At 38.1% G+C, this 27,009-nt stretch overlaps 1 protein-coding gene across 7 annotated transcripts in view; it reads right to left on the bottom strand.

Annotated features, from left to right (window-relative positions):
• The window catches only part of GAB1 (GRB2 associated binding protein 1), a 148,097-nt gene that overhangs the window by 19,743 nt on the left and 101,345 nt on the right, over positions 1-27,009 (bottom strand). For 5 of the 7 annotated variants that reach the window (XM_073341224.1, XM_073341220.1, XM_073341222.1 and 2 more), the window contains exons 3-7: positions 22,855-23,068; positions 18,955-19,035; positions 13,916-14,505; positions 9,105-9,178; positions 8,617-8,920 (exon numbers count right to left, since the gene is read on the bottom strand). In XM_073341224.1, the coding sequence (XP_073197325.1) occupies positions 8,617-8,920; positions 9,105-9,178; positions 13,916-14,505; positions 18,955-19,035; positions 22,855-23,068 (1,263 nt within the window). The remainder of the gene's footprint in view (positions 1-8,616; positions 8,921-9,104; positions 9,179-13,915; positions 14,506-18,954; positions 19,036-22,854; positions 23,069-27,009) is intronic. The other 2 variants (XM_073341226.1, XM_073341221.1) reach the window with 1 other exon arrangement.

Raw genomic sequence — 27,009 nt, 5'->3', positions numbered from 1 at the left:
CTGCTTCATTTTATTTAAAAACCACAGACATCAAAATACCTATTTATATAAATACATTGGGAGGAGAGAGAAACAATACCAAGGGGGGAAAATGCTACCAACATTCCTTCATTCCTCCTCCTGTCAGTGTCAAGACTTTTCAGGTACACACTATAGTTTTTAACAACATTTAGTAAAATACAGCCTGAAAAGTTATGTTGTTTTTAAATTTTTTTAAAACTAGGCCTTCTTTATTTGATGCTTTTTTCTTCTCCATCCATCTAACACTTAGCAGAACTTCACTCACCGCTGGACTACATTTAGCTGGAATTTTAAAAAAAAAAAATCACTTAACTTGGAACTGTTTAATCTTCCACCTTCAGCTTTTTGTAACAGAAATTAAAAGCTGATACCACCAAGCTGAAAATTAAGAATTGCTGGATCTTGGCAATGAGCTAGGTAAACAGCAAATAAATTACATTTAAAACTACTCTTTAGAAGCTAACCTAGTATTACAGTAGTGACTTTGCACCGCCATAGGGGAAACCTGGGTTCAATTCTAAGTGCTTGCTTTTGGGGCCAACAGATGCTAGTGAAAGGTATCAGGGAGAAGGCAATAAATAAATAAAAAAAAGAGAGTATTTTTTTATATCTCTAACAAAAACAATCCCCACCTTGACTGAACAAGTAGAACTGACAGAAACAATTAGAAGGATTAAATACTTTTCTCTACAAAATAATCAAAAAGTTAAATGAATGTATCCTTAAAACTGTATTCCTACTCTGAAAAATGACTACAACAGTTATAAAAATTATATAATCTATATAAACTATAAGAATTGGCAGATTCTTACTCAGCTTATCTGCTCTCTGTGTGAATCTAGAACTAAATCAAAGCTGACTAACAATAATTTTTACAACTTTTTAATGCTACAGTGCCAATGAAACTCTTGGAGAGCGAGCTGGATTCTACTCTAGCTCATGCACCATAATCAAAATTGTTAGTTCTGAATGAGGAATTCTCACTGTTGCAGTGCTGCCACTCTGGTGATTTTACTAGAAGTCTTGTGATATTTGTCATTTTCTTAAAGCTGCAACCTCTGATGTCATGTTATGTGAGCTTTCATTTTCAAAAGTAAGTACATTTCTAGATATCATGGTTTCAAAAAAGCTTGACAGTGTGAAAGGCAAAAAACCCAGAAGTCAAACAGAGCCCTACATTAATTATTTTTTAAGTTCTTGTGAATTTTGAATGCATGGATTTTGAATTTGTGATGTATAGGTAACAAAGAATTTAGGCTTGACTTTCAGATTGAGTTTGCAAGTAGGAAGTAAAAAAACAAACAAAAAATCATTTTTTTATATGTAAAGTGAGGAGATCTGATCTTAAATGGTATTTGAACAAAGTCATTTTCAGACTAAAACCACACTTCAAGGATATTCCACATTATATTTTAGTGGTTCAATAATACAATGGCTCAGATGGTGAAAGACATAAATGCCACATGGCCACTTTACATTTTATTTTATGATGCTGCTCCTGCTATATCAAAACGTACATATTGTTCAAACTGCATACAAATATGTCACAAGGAAATTGTACACTGGGACATTTGTAACAAAGTTTCATAATTAATCAGGGTTCCAGAATTTCCTAACAGAATAGGGAGTGTTTGTGTTTTAAAAAACATATGTACTGTACAAAGCAACACACAACCATGGGTGAGGAAGACTGGCAAGGTCAGAATCAATTGCAGTACTTACAACTATCATCTATGAGAGAGGTTTCATATAAAATTCCCTTCTTCAAAGGATGACCATACACCTAAAACCACATTCAAAAAAAAATACTGGAAGCTTCTATAGAGTAAATGTTCAGTGAAGAGATGTCAATAAGCAGACATCCCCACTCAAAAAAAAAAAAAGAAAAAAAGAAGTTATATTGCTTTTAAGTAGGATCCTACTTCAAGTTACTGTACAGTGCAGTTTAATGCTTAATTTCAGTGTCAGAGATATACTTTGCCTTTCAAATATACTCAGAAAAACTACATAGTAGCCCACATATTTTCTGATTCAGTAAAATCCAGATTTAGATGCCAATCTCAATATAATTTTTTAGCATCTTAAAAAAAAATAATAATAATATAGGATACATTTGTGCTAGCCTTTATTTAATGTTTTTTCACCAATTTCTACTTGTCACATGAAATTGAAAGAGGTAAATTATCTTTCACACTTTCCTCAAGTGTAATAAAATAAAGAGAAGACATTAAATTACTCTACTTTGGCATCTAGTTTTGGTCTTGTAACTTTAGGTTCTCGTCAAGCCTTGTTAGAGGAAAGAACATGATTTCTCCTCTCAGGCGTTCTTTCCCTGATACAGAGGCATTCACTTCTCAGAAAAGGAAGTCAAGGAATAGTTAACTACTGAATTCTCCTGGGAAGCAACAAGTTCCAGAGAACAGGACACGTCAAGCTAGGAGTCAGGAGACCTGGATTCTATGTGTGGTTCTCCTACTGCTTCACGTGTATGACTTTGAAAAAGTCTTTAGTATTTCCATGCCTGATTTTACCCATCTGGAAAATAGGAATAAAAGGAGTGCATACCCCTTTGTCAAGCGCTTTGAAGTCTGCTGATGGAGAGAGAGCTAGGTATACAGCTCTGTAACTGAGTCAGTCTTGAGATTTCTTAAACATACACCCTTTTTTTGTTTGTTAATCATGTTGTAAAATCATGTCAGGTTTTTACAGATCACTTAGATGACTGTTTTCGTTATCATGACTGTAAGCTCCTCCTGATACTGGACCTGGGGTGAAATCCTGGCATCATTCAGTCAATGGGAGCTATGCCAGGTTTCCACCCCGGTCTTCTAATTGGCTTAAAAAGCCATGTACCTTTATGGCACTATGTAAATAGTTGGTTTTTTTTTAAACCATCAATTAATCTTCTCTATTTTGTGGACTATATTACTTAAAACTCTAGTACACTGTCACAATGCTTTTTGGTCTATTCAACTGCACTGAAGAGGACAAGAGAAAACAAAGTAGAGTTGTCAACAAGGAGTCATTCCTGTTTCTATTCCTAAACTTCTTTCTTCACTCTCTCTTACATTTGGGTACATTTCCTTCTGCTTTTCCTTTGTTTTAATAAATCATACTTCAAGGAAGGAGTGCTTGCTAGTCTCAAAGAATTAAGATGTCATAGTACAGCTTGAGGCCAAGCTAGTCAAATACCTTTAAATTCAGAGGAAAACCACCCAGTTGTGCTAATGGAAACAAGATTCCTTAAAGGCAAATCCCATTTTGCTAGCAATATTGCTTCCAATTTAGCATCACCACTACATGCAACTATAGCAGACTAGAGCAGCAAAAAGCACAATGACTACAAAAGAAATACAATGCGAAAGACTGGTCTTTTAAAGTAACATTTAAAAACATACTTTTCAAATTCAGTTCAGATAAGTACAGAAAACACACAGGTGGCTAAATACTCTGGATTTTGTCCCGAAGAGTATATCACTTACCTGTTGTTACACTTCTCTGAAGGCTGTATCTTGAACTGATCCAGGCTGTTGGGTCATGAGACCTCCAGTCATGCTTCAAAAGGGCTTTCGAAGGTTCCAGAATTTATTGAAAGCTCCCCCGTTTGTGAGAGCAGCTTTGAGCCAGGAGAGGGAGTGGTGTTATATACGATGCACTATAACCCCAAACTATTTAATCCTTTTTGACCAAATAAATTTAACCTAGGAAACAGTATGACAGGCATAGCCTAACTCAGTTCACAGCTTCTTCTTCTTGCCTCAGGGACACTTCTGCAAATAAGAAGTCTGCAGACTGCTAGGTCCCCGGCTATCTGAAGGGGTGGATGGGTGTTCATGTGTATATTAGTATGCATATATGCTGGCGAATTTTAGGTTATTAATTTAATATGAATTAATTATCAAGGATTCAAAATGGATAACACCACCCACAACACACCCCTTCTTCATCCTATTAAACCCTCTTTTACAACATTGTACTATTTCCTAAGAACTAGCATTGAGAAAATGTCTAAAAGGTGTCTAAATGTTCCGATGTTTATGCCTGAGAGGCCCACTCTCTTTTAGCCACTAACAGGGCCAGGTCTCTGTTGGTTAACGTGTAGGTCCACAGAGATGGTGGAACCAGAGGAAGCAATATAACATTGCAAACCTAATTTCCACAAAATAGATTGGGGGGTGGGGAGGAAGGGGCAGGGAACAGGGGTAAATATCTCCAATTACTGCCCCAAACTTTGGTCTCATTGAATTCTATGGCAGAACTCTGACTCCAGTGAGTCCAGGATTTAGCCCATTACTATCCTGTAAAACCTTCTGGTTCTCAAAAAAAAGTCAAAGGAATCTGTAGACAGAGGAACTCAACAACACTAAAAAGCATGTGGCATTTTGTTATCTGTGAATTTCCATTACCTTATTAGTGTGGGTCATGACCTTAATGTTATTTTAAACACAGAATGTGAGGGAAAATGTTTCTGAACTACCCACAGATTATTTTTAGCATTGTAAAAATTCACTGAGTGGAGTAAACACTAGTTGCCGTTTAAAATATTGTTGTTTCATCTGCACATCTATGTAAAAATTTGGGTCAAACTAAAATAATTGCCATGTGGACCAAAGAACAGGAGGGGTGCATATGAACTGAGACTCAAGCTCTACTTACCCCTCCCAAAACCAAGCAATCGGAATGTACAGTTGAAAATAGGAAATGCCTTTAAAAAATTAATCTTCCCCAAATTTAACACTCCTGATCCAGCACCACAATTCTGGGCCAGAACCAGGTATGTCAAGTCTCAGCAGAGTACATTCTTAACAGTTATTAAAAACCCATTAGGAACAGGGGTTTAAAATGGAAAGATGAAACAACCTTAGGCCTGATCCTGCAATGGTATCTACTAGCGTGGTTCCCTGTGCTCATGTGGGGGTCCTGCTAAAGTCAATTGACTCTACATGGATGTAGAGCTCCATGCTAAATATATCACTAAAGGAACAAGATTACATATATTATTGTAAAAGTTACATAAGGCACCAATGTTTCTCATTAAATAAGAAACTTTACCATCAGTACCAGAGAAAAAGGAGTTGATGATCGGATGCTATGAAAGTTTCTCCCTATAGAAATAATTGTAGCTATCCATACACAGTTACGGCTCACAGCTGCTTCCTTAGATAGGAGAAGGTGTCCTGAAATTTCTGGAGGCCTTATAACCCAACACTGTGGATCTCTGCAGTGATACATTCTTTTAGAGAAATAGTAGTACATTCCAACAGAAATTCTTTAAACAAGCACAGGTTACACACTGAAATTCCTCCATACTTAAAATGAAAACTCAACAAACATTTTATGTACCACATTCCTCACATTTTTTTTTCTTTTTCCTAATTCTGGCTGGGCTTTCTTGAAATGCCTGGCCTGTCCATTAACCTCTAGGTACTTGGAGTAACTCAAAATGGAATTCTGTCAAAATACTTTTAAACTACAAGTGTAGAAACAGTGTGCTAGGAGAAGTTACTACAATAACTTGAAGGTTGAAAAAGCTGCATGGCAAATCTTTGTAAAGTATGCTCGTTTCAGTTATACGAAGGACCACGGAAATTTATAGTAGTTTTGTGCTATGTTAATGGCACTTGAAATGACTCAAAAATATTCTATAGGGTGGGAATTTCATCTGTTGACATTTAAATATGACAAAATAAATACCCCAGTTATCACTATTTGTTATAACCATTCACAATAAAAGGATATGACGACTTAGAACATGGACTTTTTGTCCTAACAGGAATGTTTAAATAAGTTCATATTCAAGAAGGGAGAGAACTAGTTTATAAGACTGAATTTATTTTATGGGTTAGTAAATAAGGTAAAATTTCACAGTGATAAAATCAGACATATTATTATCCTTGGTTAACAAAATCAGGGTTTTTGTTTGTTTGTTTTTAAAGCATATTCCCCTTTTCTCCCATTTCCCTCATCTCCTAAAAATTTACTGTTGTAAATTTTACTCTTCTGATGGATATAGTTTTACTTTACAAATAGTTGGCAGTATTTGACTATTATATAATTTTTAAATGAAAACTCAAGTTCTTTAAAAAAATAAAACTAATTTGTTTTCAAGCTGTTTTATAAAGGCCATCCTTGCCAGGAGAAAATGGGCAGAGCCAATCAACATGAGCTGTGTTGTAGAACAGTACACTTATTAGTATATCAGTAAACCTGATGATCTCCTTTCTCCATTCATTGAAGTTAACAGGACTTCTCAGATTCTTAACATGTTTAAGTGCTTTCCCAGATTCGGCTGATGATATCATTTTTTAGAATGCTGTCATTTCAAGAAGAGATACAAAAAAGCAACATCTCTTTATCAGAGATCTATGTGGTTGCACTGTATTGCCAACAATAAAGTGGCAAACTTTTTAGTATAGAGATTGACCTTTTGTGAAGGTCAATACAAGCTATGTTGGTAAAAGTAGGCAAACTAACAAGTCAAGGAAAAATGTTTTTAATTTATTTAATTAAAATTGGAAAAATATTTTCCAATATCAATTGTATTTATTTAAAAAATATTTTCCAATATCAATTTTTTTCAGTGTGTTACTGTCAAATATTTCTTAACAGTTAAAGGTAACTATTGTCGGGCAACATGAAAACAGTTAGATGTGAGCAGGAAGTCAAGATTCTGAGGAAGGCTATGTTTTGTATTCTGAACACTGCTAGTCAGCTACAGGACTTGGCACTTCCCATTTTATGCAGAGATCTTCTACTTCATCATCCTGACAGCATCAGTGTTAGTCAGATCACTGGCTGCTTCCACAAAATATACCAGTTGAAAATTTAAATTACTAAAATTTTGGGGGCATGTGAGTTTTTAAGCACAGATTACATTTCTTCCCTAAAGTAATACATGTACATCAGTTCAGCCATTTTTCAAGCTGGTAAATATTATTGGTTTCAGATATTTAAGAAACTCATTTTCAAATTATATATATTTAGAAACCAACCTTGCTGATATTTGATCTTATGAGCTAATGTCTTTTTGTATTTTCTTGCAAAGAAAAGAAAATTACAAATTTCAAAGTCTGAAAAAAACTATTCAGCATGCAAAAAATGACATAACCATTTATCTACAAGGCCCATATATTGATGAAACATTACAGTGAGATTGAAAATCATAAGCTGCTTTGATCTCTCTATGCAAATGTCTCACATCTACACACTACAAGAGAAAGACTTTTTATTTGTTTTTGAAGAGGGACTATTTTAGTCCCAAGAGTATAACTTCCTTTAAAGGAAAGTAAATCCAGTGCACCATAATGCTGCATGGAAATTAACATCTTATAGGAATGCTACAGGGGATTAACCTTTAAGTAAGGTAAGCGTTTGGGCCCATTTCTCAGACTTCTCTTAAATTCTGTTTTTTGGTTTATTGGTTGATTAGTTGTTTTTGCTCATGCACTTTTGTCACTGAAGTTGCTGTACCTTCCTCAAACACACTACAGTGTCTCCCACACATTAAGTAGCTCTTAAAACCAAAACGGAAATGTTTTTAAATGTTAAGATATTTAAGATCTAGCAATCTCCATAAAAGCAGGGAAATTCAGAATCAATCCTAACTCAGTGCACTTCACAGGCATTACTTGACATTTAGGGCCACATCTTGGCATCCAGCTCTTAGTGTGAGGCAAATGCAGCTTGAGAGCCCTGCACTGGTGTGATTTAGTAGCCTCTGAGCTCTATTTGGATCCCAAGGGTTGTATTGCAACTTCCTGGCCAACAACCTAATCTGCTTCCTATGTGATTCTGTACTACGCAAGCACTGAAGTCAAGATGATGGGCAGTCCCAACTGTGAACTGAGAATGAGCAGGGAGGGTCTAATTTCCTTGCTTTTACTGAGTGCAGTAAGGCCTAACGTTATTTATTATTTAACATTTCTACATTTAATGTAGATATTCATGTTTTTCATTAGTTAAAAGAAAATTTAAATAAGAAATGTTCTATAACCACTGGGTACTTTTAATAGGATTTGTTAGAAGCAGCAGGACACAAACATGCAATTCATTCTCCCATGGTACAATTAATTATTGAGACACTGTAACAATAATATTTTCAGCAACAGCATATGCCTAAAACAACACTAAAAGAGAAATGTAAGAACCATTTTATCATTAAATCATGCAATGATTTATTGCCCTTTTACCTAGTAACATGTTACTATGCTTATGGAGATATATTTCATCAAAATGTTAATGTGGTCTCCCTTCATAACGAGCAGGCCATCTATATCCTATTATGTATAAGAACTAACTCACAGCTCTTAGTCTGTTTACAGGTACTTTGTAGTTTATAACAGGAAATGGTGTGCCACCTCTTGATTAATAAAAACATGTACAACTATTATCTTTAAACCTACAGAAATATTCAGTTTTATTACTCAGGTAATTTTAAATGACCAATGCTTTCTTAAGATTCTTAGTTCTGCTTTTTTTTGTCTGAATTCTTGGAAAACAATAATTTCATACTATCTTGATTTTGGTATGAAAATTTGAACCACTAAATCATTATATTATAGAGTAAAAGCAACTTCCACAGCATGTTTTTCTCACCTTTTCGGTCAGGTTTGAGGTTCCGATCCACTGGTGGTGGTTCACATTCTGCAACAGGTACTGGCCTTCTGGGAGGGGTCTTTGGACTGGACCTGAAACCCATGTGAGCGGGTGGAGGGACTTGCATTCCAAATAATGAAAAATCAAATGTGCCTGGTGTCATAGGTACATAGTTTGTGTCTTGGATGGGTTCAGTAAAGCTGCTGGAATGCTGCCGTGGTGGAGAGTTAGGATTCATTGGGACATAGTTTTCATCCAGTTCTTCACTTGAAACACTTCCCACTGTGAACGTGCTTCTGTTTTTCTAGAATTAACATACATTTCCTTTAACAACAAAATAATCAGTTATGCTAGCAGCTGTGAAATCAGATTCATGTTTTAATCTCATCTACTAAAAATACTGTGTACACCCTGGTTTTGTACTACAGAACTCAGAACATGCAAATGTTTTGTCAGTATAGTCTCAAGTCAGATCAAATCATACTTACAAAGCCTTCCAGTGAGCTAGCTCTGTCATTTGGAAATGATCGTGGAATATCATAGCAGTCTTGAGAACTAATATCTAGAGAATGAAAGGGGTAAAAGTAGGTATTTATTTTCTCATCTCAGTACCTGTCATGTACGTACATTAGACCAGTTTTCCACAGTTTCTGTAGTTGTTTACTATCTGCTATATGATGGTGCAGCGTGGTATAAAGGTTTTGCCAACCTAAGTTTGGGATGCCTGCACTACTTATCAGCAAAGCTTCTATCTACTGTATAAGTCACACTTTAAAGATCTGATACTGACATTTTCCAGGGCCAGAAACAACTGATGCATCCTATTGAAAAGCTGGGAGGTCCCATTCTAAATGGTACAAAATATCTATATTTTGTTTGATCTATATTTATATTTGATCTATATCTATCACAACAGATTTTGAGATCTCAGTGTTTCACATGCAGTTCTACTTGGAAAAGTGACTTTAAAAATAGAATTGTGGGTCAGAGGTTTTTCGACAGAATGCTTTTCTATTGGAAATTGCTGATTCAACAGAGTTAAAACATTCCATGGAAACAGGTAAAGTCCATCAAAACTTTCAAAGGAAACTTACCTGATTTCCTGCCAGCTCACCTGCCTATCTCCTTGCCAGCCCAGCCTTCCAGGGCCTCCAGCAACTTGGCAGGCCAGCTCCAACTGGCTCGCTGGTGCACTGGCAAACCAGTCGACCAGCTAATCTGGAAATTTTCAAAAATATCCATTTTGGTTTTTCCAAAATGGAATTTTTTGAAAATTTCCATTTCATGTGAAATTCCACATTTCCAACCAGAATGAAACATATTTCCAATGAGGCAGAAATTCTAGTTCTTGCCTCTACTACGGGTTCCAGCCCAGGGACCCTACAACACACAGCCAAGGTCTGTTTTTAAATGTTGTAATTTTGAAATACTAATTAATTCTTTCCATCAAACAAAACATTAAAATTATATCCGTATAACTATATCATCAATTCCTTTTTTGTATTTTGCCTTAAAATGTTCCCTCCCCTACCCAATTCCTTTCCCCAAAGGACTTCTCTTTTAAGATCCCTCACATATAATTAATATTACACTAATTGGTTTAATAATTTATATTAACATTACATTGTTATGCTCAGTTGTCTCAGAAAGCTAAGACATCCATTAGAGCAACATCAGAGACATTTACAAGATTAATGGAATGGATTTCTCTATATTTGACTGGAGATGTAACACCTCCATCTCCCAGCCTTTCCATTGTTATTAAAAACAGAAATGTATATTGCTTTTGATATTTAATTAATCTTAGCTTGAAATAGAAAAAAGACAGAAAAACTGTAAGTAGCAAGTTTTTCCTTAGGCAGAAGCAGATGGATGTTAAGAAATATCCAAAAATGTGTTAAATCTCATATGAAAAATAATAAGTATACTTTAAAGTCCAGAAATACAAACATGTTTTAATTATTATATTTCCATTTTTTTCTAGACAAACTGCATTACATATATTTAATCATATGGAGGTAAAAATATTTTTTATACCAGCAGAAATAAAGGTATGGGTTTATCTAGACTCATAGGGCCTACAACAGTCCCCACAGAAGTCAATGGGACTCTTTCTAATTACCTCAATAGGAGCGAGATGGGGCCATTAGAAACTAACCTTATACTGAATGATTGATATAAAAAAAGTCAAGTGTTAAACTCCTTTAATGAACTTGATAATAACGAACAGAATTAATTCTCCACTATTTGACCCTCTTTTTTAAAAGATTTCTAGGATTTTAATGATACTTTGTAATAGAGATATCCTTAATGAAGACCCCCTATGCTTTGCTACTTTGTTTCCAGAGTTTAAGTTCTTTTATTTCCACAGCTACACGCTTTTTCCTTTTGAAGACTATCTTTAATTGGAAAAATATTAGTAGTAACAAGCTTGGTGTCTGAAGACCACCCTTCAATACCTTTGTGATGGGGTGTACTCCCCGCTTTGGTTCTGAGAGGAATGAATTAGACCAGGTGAGCCCAAGCAGCCAATTAAGCAGCAAAAGAGGGAGATATAGGCTGAGTGGAAAGCCCTGATTATAGAGAAGCTCACCTGAGCAAAGGTGGGCTGAGCTAGCATAAACATAGGAAGTTGGCATCAGAAAAAGCTTCCGGGAGGAAGTTTGCAGTGACCTCCTCTTTAGTAGGAAGGGAAGGAAGGAACCCAAGGAAAGAGTACAACCCTGGGGAGGTCTGGCCCTCAGAGAAGGGTCTACACTGAAGTGGACAAGAGAGCCTGTGGGACGCAGGGTAGGAAGCAGCCCACGGAGCAAGCTGCAAGGTTGGGGACTGAACAGACCTTGGCTGTGTGTTGTAGGGTCCCTGGGCTGGAATCCATAGTACATGGTGGGCCCAGGTTCCCCTACCAGCCACTCAGGGAGCGGCACCATGGGGCAGTGAACAGGAAGACTGTCTGAGACATTACTGGAGTCACATTGCCAGGGCAGCGGACGTGAGGATTGCCTCATGCGCTTTTGTGGCAAGAGACTTTGAAAAATCACCCAGGAAGGGGAAACCGTTGTGATTTGGCTGGAGGGCTGAGGCTGCAGTAACTCCTGGAGCGACAGGGGCTGCAGACAGAGAGACAGAGTGCAGCTGGCAGAAGGGGAGTCTGCCTCGCAGAACTAATCCCCAGAACAGCCAGGAGGAGGAGCTATCCTACAGCGAATAGAGTGCCCTGTCACAATCTTGAAGAGCAAGAAGTACTGGTCTAAAGAAGAAACATATATACAGCGCTCAGGTGTCAGCCATGTCAAGTATAAACTCAGCACCAGTTGAGGAGGGAGGTGGAAGAGTGGCTCTAAACCACTTTTCTGATCCCCCAATCTGGGATGGCTAAAACCAGATCAGCCCCGGTGTAACTTAGAACAGCTTCTGAGTTGCTCTGTTTTTCCAGTAGCAGCCAGCTGGATTTCATGTGCTCCACCCCACTCCCAAGGCACCCCATTTGCAGAGCGGTGGTTGTGTGGGGTGGAGGGGCAGCACAGTGTTGACTATGCCAGTTTTGTGACATCCATTGATTCCCCGGTGTGAGGAGAAATCCTCAACTGCCCCTTTTTGACAGCTTTCTAGGCTGAATCCATGGCTGGTTTGGATCTACAAAGCCAGAGACGTGTTATCCACTCATCTAAGAGTCTATAATGCTCTGATAGAAAGAGGAGATGATGAGATTTTTTTTCTACCTATCAGCCATACAAACTGAATATTGACTCTAGCTCAAGCTGAGGGTTTGGGGTTTTTCCCCCCTTTTGCCTTCTCTGGTATACTTCTCTGGTATCACCACCAGAGAAAGACCCTGCAGCACATTATATTTTTGCAAACACACAGTATCCAAATTCTGCCCTGAGTTACATCTATACAACTCCAGTTATAACTTGCCTACAGGATCTTTATTACTAGTGAGAAAAAGAAAATAAGATCGCTTGACTTCTGCAAACCAAAGTGAGTTTGACAAATAGAAAAGATATATGTAAATTAAGTAAATATTTTATCGGATCACTGACACTCAAGAAACATGGAACTCAAGCAAGTCATTTTTCCAGAACAATTTTAGAACAGCCATTGACTTTACAGCTGTTACTCATGAGGATTACCACTGCTGGGCCTTGAGCCACTGCACCTTTGAACAGGAAGAGGGAACTCCACATGTGAAGGAAAGAAGCAGTTTGGTTTAGAAGCTACTCGTAGGTCTGGAACATGAGCCACTGCGCTGGCAAAAATGGTTTAGAGTGCTAACTTCCCTCTAAACTGCACGGCCACGCAGCAGGCTATCAAGTTCTGTGCAGGTGGGGAGAGGCACCTCTCCCCTGGCCCCATCCTCGGAGTTCTCTCTTCCCACTGCAGCCCCGGGGCAGCCTGCACCCCAAACCCCTCATCCCCAGCCCCACCCAGAGCCTGCACCCCCAGACAGAGCCCTCACCCCGTGCACCCCAACCCTCTGCCACAACCCTGATCTCCCTCCCACACCCTGGACCCCTCATCCCCAGCCCCACCCCAGAGCCCCCATCCCTAGCCGGAGCCCTCATCCTCTGCATCCCAACCCTCTGCCCCAGCCCTGAGCCCCCTCCTGCTCCTCAACCCCCTCATCCCCGACCCCACCCCAGAACCCTCACCCCCCACACACCTCTGCCTCAGCCCTGAGCCCCCTCCCACAGTCCGAACCCCTTGGTCCCACCCCCGCCACACATCACCTCCATATTGGTGCACTTAACAAAATTCATTCTGCACATGGATGTAAAAAATTTGAGGGCACATTGTTAGAGTGCACCAGGCAGGTGAAGCAGCGAAGGTCCGTGATAAATACCATTTATCACAGGGCTACCACTACCACATAGGATTACAATATAAAATATACAGAAATATGAAGTATGTTGTCTGCAAATAATTTGGTCAATATTATATTTGAAGGCTGCGCTAGACAATCTTAATAAATTCTTGAGACTTGGACCATCAAAATTTAATAAAATGCCTATATTTTGGATGAGGTCACTAGAAGTAAGTTTCTATGCAACATATTTAAAGAAGACTTAAAAATTAATTTAAAATTACTGATGTTTAAAAAGCTTGATAAAGCCTTTTTATGGTCTGCATTTTGGCCGAGATTTTCAAAGCATTCCAAGAGACTTAAGCACCCTATTTTCAAGAGAAATTGAGTGTATAATTCCCTTAGGTCCGTTCCTTTAAAGAGCTCAGCCTATTGCACAAAATGATTGAAACAAAAGAATCATGAAAAAGCAAGGTCGAGACACCAACTACTGACCTTTACGAAATATATTCAAATCTACAGTGGAAATGGTATTACTGCGTGATGGTGGCAATCCTGCTGTAGGGATGCAATAACTACTATCAGTGTCTGAGGCAGTACGAGTAATGCTACAAGTTTCCACGGGAGATCGATCCGAAGTGTGATGTGGTTTTGGTGGCCGAGGTGGAGGAATATCTGGAATAGTCTCTAGCTTTGAAGTTCCTTCTGGAAAAGTTCGTGGAATCTGATAAGTACCTCCAGGTGTTGGGGGAATGTCATAACTAATGGAGAAATGCCTCATTTGTGTATCTAATGATGTAGCAGAAGGGGTACTGAAAACATGCTGCTCTCCTTCTGCATCAGTCCCAGATGGAGATGTTGCCTTTGGTAAAACATCCTGTGAATAACTTCTAGGCAGGTTATAAAGACTGCAGTCTACGGACACTGATGCCGCTCGAGGTGGCGGAGAGTCATAGGCACTTTGCTGCTGAAAAAAGCCGTTCACTGCATGCTTGCTTAATGATGGAGCAGAATTTTTATGGGAGGATACATTATCATTGCAGTCAGTTTCAGAACAGATGGACTTTGCTGAGTCAGCATGCAATCTAAACAAAACAAGATTGAAATTTTGATGTATAAAGAAACACATTTCAACTGTAAAGAACAACAGAACATTTAAAATGTAAGCAACTAAAAGTCATTAAATTTCTTAATTCTAAAAAAAATTAAACAAAAATATTTAGAACAAAGATCTAAAGTAATTATACATGTACACATGCACACACACGTGTGTGTATATATTCATCATAACAGCTAGGCAGCTGGGGTTTTCACAAGTACATGACTTTGAATAAAGTCTCAGACTGGTTTGGAGGGCTTCTTGTTTGGCTGGGTTTTTTTTTAAGAAAACATGTTGCATACTATATGAAGAGCGCACTAATGGCAATGTTAACTGTCCAGACACAGTACAAAAATTCTGGGCTTATGGTAACTTGCTTCCTCTAATAAATATGAAGGAAATACAATTTAAAAAAAAAAAAGCCTTGTAACTTGCGACAGCTTTAAGTTGATACCTAAAGACCATACACTTTTTTTTTAAGCATACATAAGACAATGTATAGAGTAAAACAGGAAATGGAGGCAGAAAAGCTGAAGCAGTTAGTCTGAAGAAAAAAATTACAGGACAAGGAGAACAAGCCTGTATTCTGGTCTTGACCAGGGTCAAGACAGCATTGTTTGACTTTTTTTTATTTATTTTTTTTAAACTCTAACAGTGGGTTTTATGGGGCTTCTTTGGAAATTACGTCTCTGACGAAGACCACGCCTATCAATGAACTGTTACCTACAATGCCAAAAAAAGCAGTGGCTGCACTCACTCTCTCTCTCCCCTTTTGTGTAGAATTCCATCGTCACATTGTTTGTGGCACAAAAATTCAGTTGATAAGCCTGACAGTTAGTTTAACACAAAAGTCAAAATAAACGAAAACACTAATAGGTAAACAGACCCTTAAACTTAGCATTTACCCACAATGCCTACATATTGGTATAGAATACACCACATTCTTTTCTAATTTAAGTATCACTGGAATCCACTGTTGCCTGTGTGGCACAATTTGAGCATGTCACTGTAATAAGTACAGCTTTTACCCCTACTACTCCAGTCACGTAACTGATTACACGGCAGTTTAGAAAATTATTGGAGTAAATATTTGACTAAAGATAAAACAACAACATCTAACATCTTGGATACTACGAGCTGTGAAAACAAAAAAGTTACACACTTACAAATATACAACCTGATTCTCTAGTGCGTATTCAAACAGAACTCCCAGCAAAAGCACTGCGAGTTTTGCCTGAATAAAGATGACAGGGATCTGCCCCATAATTTTATATACCATAACAGGGACAAACAAAAGGTCTCAAAGTCATATTTTTCCATCCTGTAGAAACAGTAGTCAAACTATAGTATCAAAGATTATTAGTCTCAGTGCGCACACGCACACACCTTCAAAAACTTCAAGTAATTAAAAAAAGCTACAAAAATAAAATACAAATTAAAGCAAGAAACACACAGCATAGCATGATATGACCATAGAATAGAAATTCATGTAGCAAGCAATACAGCACACTTTAATTTTCACTCTTCCATTCATGGATTATGCAGTTATTACAATCATTGTTGTCCATTACATATTCTCTGTTTACCTATGCTCCCAAACCCAAGTGGGCTTTAAAATATTGTGCACAAAAAGTATTACAAATATCTTTAAAATCTTACTTACCAATTCTGAGCACTAAGGAGCCTTTAACACGGACCTTTGAGAGACCGCCTAATGAGGCTGTGTTGCATTTTATGTAATTCTATAAATGCATAACATGCAGGAAACAGTCAGCTAAAACCATCATTGAAAATTAGTAGTGCAATAACAGTGCATGGATGCCACTCTAGTAGAGTACAGATCCTGCTAACCTAGATACCTCTTAATATGCTAACTAGTAATGCTACCATATTAAACTTTAATTACTTCTAAATGTAAAAATGCTTTTCCTCACTGTTTCTTGTCCCTGCACATTCATGAAAACTGAACAGAAGGAAACAGGGAGAGGGATCAGCTTTGGACTACTTGAGGCAGCCTAGCCGTCTTTCCCTTTTCCCTAGTGGCTGCAACTTGTGCTTTGGAATCTAAGCATTTTCAAAAACTATCCTTTTCAAACTGAGTCTCTAGTCCTTATGGATGTGTATATAACCTTCAAAATGTGAACTGGCGTAACTGATCTGTGTGTGTCTAAGTTTGAAGACATGCTGCAACAACAGTGCCAAAACAGGAGTAAATTGCCCCTTTTCATTTTAGTGTGACAATCTCTGAAGCATAAATGATCATTAAAATGTCAATAACAACTTTCACTGCTGATCAAAACAGGCATGGAAAAACTGGTATAATTATGAAAATCTGCACAATGTACTGCGAATGGCATCTCAGACTGGGACAGCCAGGGTTGTGAGCGCCAGGGTTGTGAGCAGAGCTTGTGAACAGAATTAACACTATTATTTTCCCAAACTGACACTAGAAGCAGGATGTTTAGTGAAGGGTGCATTTCTTCAATTCAAGCAGAACAGCAAAATTTTATAACTTTTCCATACACTTTCATAGCAGGTCAAGAATAACTTTTCTGGCTCTGATAGTGCATCAGCAGACAGTACGGATTACTATCACTGCACTGCATCACTGCACTCCTATTTGTTTAAAAAAAAGACTGACTTAGCAAGAGGAAAAAAATTAGCCACATCTGCTACCAAAGTAGGACTGACACACCAACTCCTAGCATCATGGTTGTACTACACATTGTCCTTACACGGGTGCATTACCAGTCCCAAGCACTGGCAACATAGTGTCAACCCCATTCCTTTTCCCACACTAAGACTGCCTCTCTTTCCATGGTACCATGAAGAGAGTCCTGTACATCCTTCAAGTCCTGACCTGGCTCCACAGAGGTGGTGATGGGATATAGGACCATACTCAAACTGGCTTCCACTCTCCATGTAGCTGTGTAGTTGTGGGAGTATGCATGCCCCTGACAAGGCTTTGAACTACAGTAGCTCTTCACTTAAAGTCATCCCGGTTAACGATGTTACGTTGCTGATCAATTAGAGAACATGCTCATTTAAAGTTGTGCAATGCTCCCTTATAACATCGTTTGGCAGCCACCTGCTTTGTTCCCTGCTTGCAGGAAGAGCAGCCCGTTGCAGCTAGCTGGTGGGGGCTTGGAACAAGGGTGGACCAGCAGCGCCCCTAAGTTCTCTGTGTGGCAGCCGCCCAGCAGGCTATCAATTGCGGGCAGTTCAGCTGTCCCTTCCCCCACTGCCATGTGCTGCTCCTGCCCTCTGCCTGGAAGCTGCTCCCCGAGCCTCCTGCTTGCTGTGCAGGGGCCAGATGGGGGCTAATGTCAGGGTGTCCCCCTCCCCCCTGCTCCTGCACCCCGCTTACCCCATCTTCCATAAAGCAGGAGGGACAAACGACAGGGCTCAGGACAGATGGAGATTCTGGCAACAGCTGTGGTCTCAGCTTGCTGATTAACTTAACAAGGCAGTGTACTTAAGAGTGGGGACAGTGTACTTAAAGGGGAAATGCTCATCTCTCTCTCACACACGGTTTGTGTGCCTGTCTGCCATGCTGTCTCCCCTCCCTCCATTCGTGCTGCCTTATAGAGTGTGAGGCTACATTAATAACGAGTTAACCCTTGAGGGCTCACCCAATTGCTAGTTCATCATTTAGCAGTAAGGCATTCCCTGGGAAATATCCCACCCTCTGACTTCACCACATCAACCAGCTTCACAATCATCATTGCTGTATACAGTATTAAAATTGTTTGTTTAAAACTTATTGTGTGTGTGTATGTCTTTTGTCTGGCAAAAAAAAAATTTCCCTGGAACCTAACCCCCCTATTTACATTAATTCTTATGGGGAAACTGGATTCGCTTAACATGGTTTCGCTTAAAGTCGCATTTTTCAGGAACATAACTACAACGTTAAGTGAGGAGCTACTGTAGGTAAAGGCACATTTTTGTCCCTTTAACTAGCTCTTGGTTCCTCTTCCCAAAACTAGCTGCTGACAAGAGGATTGGGAACACAAATAATTTTACAAAAATATTCAGTTTTGAAGCAGACTGAGGATTGAACTCCCCACTTTCTAATACACTGTAAGTAGTTTGGTCACTTATCCTGCACCAATAGCTTTCCCTCCGTGAGAATCAATACAACCGGGCCAAGAGACTACTCCAGACAAGGTATAAGAGCAAAGCAGCTATTGTGTATCAGCACTCAGGAATGGTAAAAGAGCAGTGTGAGAAGCATGCATGGTAGAAATGTGAGTTCAGCCTTGATAGGTGCTGTCATAGCCCTATCTTGATTAACTGAAGTTGGGTTATATTGTTTCTTTTATTAAAACTCACAGCAGACCATGCAGGACATGTTTCAAATATGAAATTTTCAAGCAGGTTATGGCTCTGTGCTTGATTTCTCACACAGACTAAAAAACAACAATTATACACTCACTGCAGTGGAATCTTTTTACTTTCAAAATCCTCCAGTAGTAGATATTCTTTCCCTTCTTCAGAGATAAAGGATGACCCTGGGCTGGTTTATAAACAGGAAAAAATGGAGTAAGATCAGCAAGATAACAGCTGTTATTTTGTATGTACCTCTGCCAACCAGCCAAAAATTTAAAGATTTCAAACAGACACTATGGATGCAATTTTTCTTGTAAGATCAAAGATGAACTCTCAATCTTATTTAACACTGCAGTGAAATGTAATGACATTTTTTACTATTTAACTATTAGAACTTTAAGGATGGTCCAAAGTGATCAAGACATAAAACTGTACTGTAAAATAAATGATGATGATTATTAATACAACTACTATCATTTCTAACATACCCCCAATTCCAGTAATTGTACAACATTTTTAAAGTATCTATAAATAAAATATACGTATGGTGGCACTGAAGATGCAAATGCCAAGAATCTTGAAAATCCAAAAAAAGAAATAACCTAGAAATAGAAATAATTAATAAAAAGATAGAAAATAATAAAAAAATAGAAAAAAAACCACCAGAAATAATAAATAAAAAGAAATAACCTAGAAACTATTTGCCTTTAGTCCCCCTCCCCGAAATGTACCGGGATGCACTGATTCCTAGATGCTCTAAAAAGCAGTATGTTAAAGAAAGATATTTTCTCCTCATTTTTCCATGAACACTGGCCACTGTTGAAGGATGAACTAAAAGGTAAACCAACTCCCAAACTAAACAATTATGAAAATTACTTTAATTTGTAATTTTTTTCTAATGTTATAACATCTGCCTACTGTATTATAACTATTATTATGTTTTATTTTTAAAAACTATGGTTAAAAAACTTTGCTAAGAAATACTGAAGGCCAAAAGGATGCATCAATGGAGTCCACCAACACCTAGAACCTGTATTATAAAATCCAGAGATTAATTATTCTACTTCTTAAAAAAACTGCAAAAAGTATGAAAGTCTAGAAACTAACAGTAAAGGAAAGTAGCCACTTCAGTCATGCCATGTATTCCTTCTTCACTCACCACTGCTCCTGTGCGCTCATACAAGTTTCCCCTCCCCACCCAATCGTAAATATGACCCCTTATAATCTGCATAAATACATAACATAAATTGCAAAGATATTGTGAAATTCTAGTTCAGTGGTGGGCAACCTGCAGCCCACTGTTCTAGTTCCTTATCAAGGGGTCTATTTCCAATTTGCTATGGCCCCATTTCAGCAAAATATATATGCCCAACGTTAGGCAAGTGCTTCACTTGCTGAGTTGGGGCTAAAACTACCATATAACATTATTTTGCAGTAACAGTTACATATTTTATTAAAACAAGGACAAACAGTTAGATGTTAAACAGCAAGCTCACCTCAACCCACACTATTAGTGGTGCTACTGCCTCACTATAACATACCAAACAACAAGGTCTTCCAATACTCGTAACACCATATATTCAACACGTTCCACAACCCGCAAAATAATGAACCACAGCTCCCTGAGCACCTTTTTCTTTCATCTTCCCATCTCCAAGTCCAACTCGCATCCTGCCCCCCATCTCTCTCTCTCTCTCTCTCTCTCTCTCTCTCTCCCTCCCCCCTCCTGTCTCATCCAGACCTTCAGGGAATCATGGTGACATGCAGTCCATTCATACACTCTCCACCCTCACATTCCAACATAATTATCCTTTCTAACTACTGATCAATCTTATACTTCTATAATCCTACCACTCAACTCTATTTAGCATACAATGATTATATATGACATAACATCACACAATAAACGAATAAACTAAATTCATTGGCTTCCTCCCTCAATCCCCTCCCATTCTCCACGGTCCCTCCCAGACTCCTATTCCTCCACATTTCTTCCTAGTCTCCCATCTCAACCCATACTCTCAATTCTGACTCCGTTCAGCAGCTGGTGTCAGAAGATGCTCAACTTATATTTCTAAAAAGTGTTCTTCATAGCACTTACACAACTCTTTACCTGCCCCTACCACAACTAGGCCCCTTGAAATGCTGAGGAAGACTTCTTGTCACCAGAGCCAATTAAAAAAAACAATCTGGAGTTTCTAAGCCAAGCCGTTCTGGTGATACAATGAGCCAAAAAGGAATTAGAATCGTATTTAGAAAGTAAACTACAGCTAAATATTCAAAACACTACCTTTAAAACTCTTTTTTTAAAATCAAACTGTTCAGAAAATCTTTATCCTCAGAAGAGATGTGATATATTTCAGAAAGATTGGGGTTTTTGGGGGGGAGGAGGAAGTTAGTAGTGGAATGTCTAAAACTAGTAGCTTGAACCTTCAATATAGAGTTACTACTACTGCTTCATATTACACAGATTCCTTCCCATCAGGTTGCAAGACACAGGTGGACATTCTGCCCTTTAATATTTTATGAGTTAGCCAGTGGGCACGCTCCACTCCAAGCACTGTTTTGAGTGTGGGAGGGCTGCCCACCATCTTCATCTTCCATGGACTGGACAAGAGCAGGCTTATTTGCCTGCCCTAAATGAGGTATTTTGGGAGTTGGTTGCAGTCAGCAACAAAAAGACTAAGAAATACTCCTCTTGTCCTAGGACCATTGTACCTTACTCTGTGGTGCTCCAGAATGCATGGCACAGTAACACTGAAACCTGGCAGAGAGTCACACCATTGACAAGGTATTGCTCTAAGTGAATGTGTGGAAGTCTCAGGAAAAACACTTTCACAGACCTCTGCTTAGCCTTTAAATGTGCCCCTTTGCAATCAAGAGAATAATGAGCAAGCTTCTCTAGAAATACACAAGGGACCATTATTTTAAATGGTTACAGCAAAGCATCTCTGCTTGAGAGGGTTTCTAATGTTTTCCAAGGACCATTCTGAGAAACAAAGCAATAATTCCTGGATATTTACCACTACATATTACATCCTCCTATTCAGGCGGCATTACATTTCCATTTAAAATGAGAAGCAGCAGTTACTTGGGTACATCAGTTACCAGAGCTGGTCAGATTTTTTATATATATTAAAAAATATAATAGAATATATAATATATATAATATATAATTATATATATTTAAAAAATATATTATAAAATACTAGCCAGTTTTCCTACTCTTTAGGAGAGATAACAGAGTGGGTAAATCTATTTAATATTAAATTGGACATAATTAGATCATACTAATTTTTCTATATTATTCAAAACACACTAACAGCTCACAAAATTCAGGATGCAGAGACTGGATGGTTCAAGATAAATTGTGTCTCATCACAAGATCTCCTGTTTGAATTTGATACAGGTCAGTAATAACCAAAAACTGATCATTTGAGGGTTGCTTCGCAGCCTGTGTTAAATGAGTTGGTGATCTCAGTACAGGTTTGGTTGATTTTCATCCCTATCACCGAGCCACCACTTTAACTGGTGGTAATTTGGCTTCCCTGATAGTAGTCATGGTAGAAGTACAAGGTACTAAACGGCCACCTCTCCATCCTAGAGCTGGTTTGAGGCACAATGGAGAGTGGTGAGAAGAAAGATCCATCTTTGCTATCCAAGTTGCACCTAATTCCAGAGATATACAGAAATATTTGGTCTCCGGGACTATTAGTCTGGTACATTTTATCAGCAAATAATTTAAAAAATTTAGAAAAACAACAAAAAAACAAAGATGCTAGCTCTGATGCTACCATTTCATATTATTAAAACAAGAAATTCGAGCCCAGAACATAGGGAGAAGAGCAAAAGTGATCGGGTAAAGAATCAAGACTTGTGCATTTGACTGCTGAATAACTTCAACAAAAAGAAATCATGTAATATACAGAAATGCTTTGCAGGAGTAACCATCTTTGGTCTATACAAATGAAACGACTACTGCAAAAAAATGAAAACACCCATTTACCTCGTAGGTTCAGGCTTCTTACTTTGACAATTTATTAGCAATAGGTAATCCTGAGGATCTTCTTGGCTAGATGAGGACTCCAGAGGTGGGATGTTAATTAGTTGATATGGAGGAGGTAGGGATGATTCTGCTTGTACAGATGGTGGTGAAGTATTGACTGCTAATGGTAATTCAGCAGATGCTTGTAAAGAACTGCCAAGTGGCTTCACAGCATCTATGACATAAAAGTACAGAGATGTTAATCATTCTTTTCATAGTTTATTGTCTTCTTTAAACTATATGATGTAATTGGAAGGTAAACAACATTAATATTAAGATTATAGCATGCAGATTAAGCCAATTTCAGCATAACAATAATTTCTGACTCACTCAAAAACAGGTCTGTAGGATATTAGAAAAATATTTCTAAACAAAACTGTATATGGAAGATCATTTTGTCTGATTTGATGTACAAAGAGGATGGAAGAGGACCTCCTTCATTCTAGGCCATTCAAAAATGCCCTGAGACCCTGTTGTTCTTCAGATTTTTCCAGATGTCATCAGTTGCCTGACTGTCCCTTCAAAACTAGAGGTTTTGTCTTGTTAACATGATTTTTCACCCACTTTTCTGGTCACAAGCAAAATAAAGATGCTGACTGGTACAATGCAACAATTAAGCAGACAAATCTGTTGTTTTAAAACAACAGACAAGCACTCATAGGTTAAAATTATGTTATGGTTGCATGATTCCACATTTTATACTGTGTTCAATGTATTTTTCCTTGATTCCAGTCACTTTGGTATTTGATACTAGAAAACTAGGCAAAATGGAATTAAGAAACAGGAAAAAATGCACAAAAAACAAACAAAAAGGCTTTGCTCATATGGAACATTCACTGTTGCCTACAAGAACTTGTGAGATGTGCTAAATTCCCAAAGAAGTCTTTCTATTGCTACCCAATCCTGACCTGCTACACCTCTTATTATTGTGCTGCAACGTTAGATCCAGGTGGGTCTTTTGTTGTCCCACCTCTCCTCTTTATAATTCTTTTCCACCTTCCATTTGTGAATGGTCTTTCCTTGCCAAATTTAATTCTTTGGTTTCTCCAGAAACACACACACACAAACATCATTTTGTCTGGTATTCTGGAAAATGCTAGCAGCATCAGTTAGCAATAAACCTTCAACCCTTTTAGTCTGTTTTTAAATTAACCTGTTTCATTTCCTTAAATTATTGGACCATCCTTAATTTATGTATTGTTAAACGTCAAGACTCTGCGTGTGCAATTTGCAAATCTTGCTAACGATATCTGAATATTAGCATTGTTCTAATTAATTCACTACCCTACAATGCAACTGATCCATTAACCTTGCAACTACCTACAAGGGTAACCCACATAACTAAGCAGCTTAATAAAGGGATGTTCCCAGAATGATGATGATGTGTTCAATGATAATTCTGAATAGGGTTCAACTTTTAAGGCATTTAAAAAAAAAAAGTGACTATGACATGATCATTTCCTGTTTAGGAACTGCAAAGACTTTATATGAACAGATTTTAGTTTTCCACATTTCACAATGCAACGAACAACTTAATTCCCTGATGTCTGTATTAAAATGACAACTGCAAAATTCTCTTCATTCCCATACAGAAGTGGAACAGCTGGGGCTAGACAATCTCTGGGGTCCTGACAAGAGAAGGATTGAGGGGAAGGTAAGGTACAGGCTCAGCTGCTTCAGAGCCTTCCCTTCTCCTTCCTTCACGACAGCTCAGAATGCACGCAGACGTCATGCCTGGGCAGAGTGCAGAGAAGGAGGAGGAGAGGTTGCTCCTTCATTAGCCAGGCTTGTGCGGTGGTGGCTGAGAAGAGAGGCAATGGGCTCTGTGGCCCCCCTTTTTACCCTTGCTGTATATAAAACCCTCATAGACATGAGCTAGGATCTTTTTGTACACAGGTAGTGCACTAATCACACACGACAAAATCCAGTATGATGTCCCTGAACTTTACAGGAAAGATGGACATGTCTAGTAGACACAGGGACAGATGTGTGATCAGCAGAACCTAGTGGATTGACAGAAGGCAGATACCAGCAGCGTGTGTGTGGGTGTAGCCAAGCTATTCTCAGTGGCACTCTCAATGCCAGTGCAGATAATAGGCTCAAAGTGACCAGCTCCAAGAAGTAAACATGAGTAAGAAGTGTGGGAGATGACTGGTAGACCCTATTTGACTGGAGGAAGAAGAGGAGTCTGTAAGTCTTTGTGAACTGAGGGACCCTTCACATGTACTTTCATTCCCCCTTCCAGAGGAAGGGCAAGAGAATTCAGAAATGGGCTGAATCCTAGGGATTAGGATGAAAGGGGCCAACCATAAATGGTTATTTGGCCATTTAAACACCACACTGGACCCAAATATATGCTTGGTATTTGGGGTGGGTGGAGTGCTAAACCATGAATATCATCCAACTTATGAACCTATACTGTGAAATCTATCCTGATGTGGATGCATGGCATGCTCTAGTGAGTCCCCAATCGTTATTTTAAACCAATGTATGATTTGAACAGTGATTGAGTTACTCTGAAACAAAAGTCTTAGTTCAGCTGAAAATTATTTTTTCTTCACCTTAAGGGTGCTTCTAATTTGCCTTGCATGAGTCTAGTATTGTTAATAATTGTTTTCAGTACTGATAAAGTAAACATTAATGTTTTAATTTAGTGTTTTTAAACACTCAAAACTCTCTTTAGCCATTTAATATACGTTGGAACCTGATGTGATGTTGAAGGTTTAGCCTAGCAGCTTACTATGATTTTAATGAGCTTTAATAATGATCTTGGTTCATTATTACTAGTAAAAAAAGCATTTAAAATCTTTTGGTTTGTTCCCAAAGCTCAGACACCAGGGCTGCTTGGAAATAACTGAACTGGAAAAGCATTCAGTGTATTTATCATACACATGAGCACAACAAGCATCCCATTTCACTTTGAATTCCTGTATTCAGTAGAGCTGGAACAAGCAGCTTTTTAAACTGGACAAGTGGGGAGATTATTTTTATTTTTTCGCTGGTTGGTAACAGTGGACAGATGTGTCACCCAGTTGAGTGTTTGTCAGTCTGGTCAATATAAAGCTGGTATAAGAGCAAAGTTACACACAAAATAGTTATGAAAATTAAACAATGGTTAAAAGGACATTTTGCAACCAAGAATAATGAAAGGCTTTCCCTCACCCTTTAGGTTATTTATAATGTTGCTGATGTGTGCACGCTAAGAATAATCTAGAAGGTTTGAATGCCTTTTTTACATATGAACTAAATTATTTGTTATAGTGTACTTTGCAAATGAGTACAGTAGAACTTTCCACCACTTTTTAAAGTATGTAATACTTACGTAAAGTGTTTGCATAATGTGAGCAGAATATAAAAGGTTATGGGAGCCTTTATAAAAATATTGATTTAATAAAATGTCAATCGTGCTGATTTAGAGTATGAGAAAGCATTCTTCATAGGATGTAGGTAGAAGTACTGGAAAGTAAAAATGGGATTTTCCCATTATAAGCATGAATCAGCAACAGATAAGCCATTGCCTGGCTCTAAAATTCTTAGAGATGAGTCATTCAATCCAGTTACTACTATGTAAATGTTTTAATTAAAATGATTTAAAGACAATTTATCTATTAAAGTAATAACCTTGAACAAATCCTACATATACTATGGAGATGGAGCCATTTGAGAGCCTACGTAGATAGAGTACACACTTCTACAGAAAACTCAAGAATTTGTGGTGGTGTACCTACATGTATATGCACACACACACCCCTCTCCACCCACCCTAGAATGTGGTATGCAACAGGGAAAATGTATGTCGAATAATCTCAAAGTGCACAGACATGTCACTAAATCACTTATCTTTCAACCAACTAATATTTTATAATAAGGGACATCATTTCTGCAGTATTATTTTAATATAATATAAATCACATCATGACACACAGGATGCTTTAACTCCTCTATCCAGCCCCAACACCAATTTCTCCCTCTCCTCTTGCATTAGTTTTCAGTCTGTTTTGAAATCAAGGACATCATCTTTAATAAATGTCTCAATCAAAAAACCTTATAAATATAAACTGAGTCACCCACTCACCCTTGGAGGTTTTCAGCTCCCTTACATAAACTATCAATATA

Source organism: Lepidochelys kempii, chromosome 4 (genome assembly GCF_965140265.1).
Source record: "Lepidochelys kempii isolate rLepKem1 chromosome 4, rLepKem1.hap2, whole genome shotgun sequence".
In the NCBI taxonomy this organism is placed as follows: domain Eukaryota; kingdom Metazoa; phylum Chordata; order Testudines; family Cheloniidae; genus Lepidochelys; species Lepidochelys kempii.
Note: the sequence above shows the minus strand (reverse complement) of the source record. Positions and strands in the feature narration are given on the sequence as shown.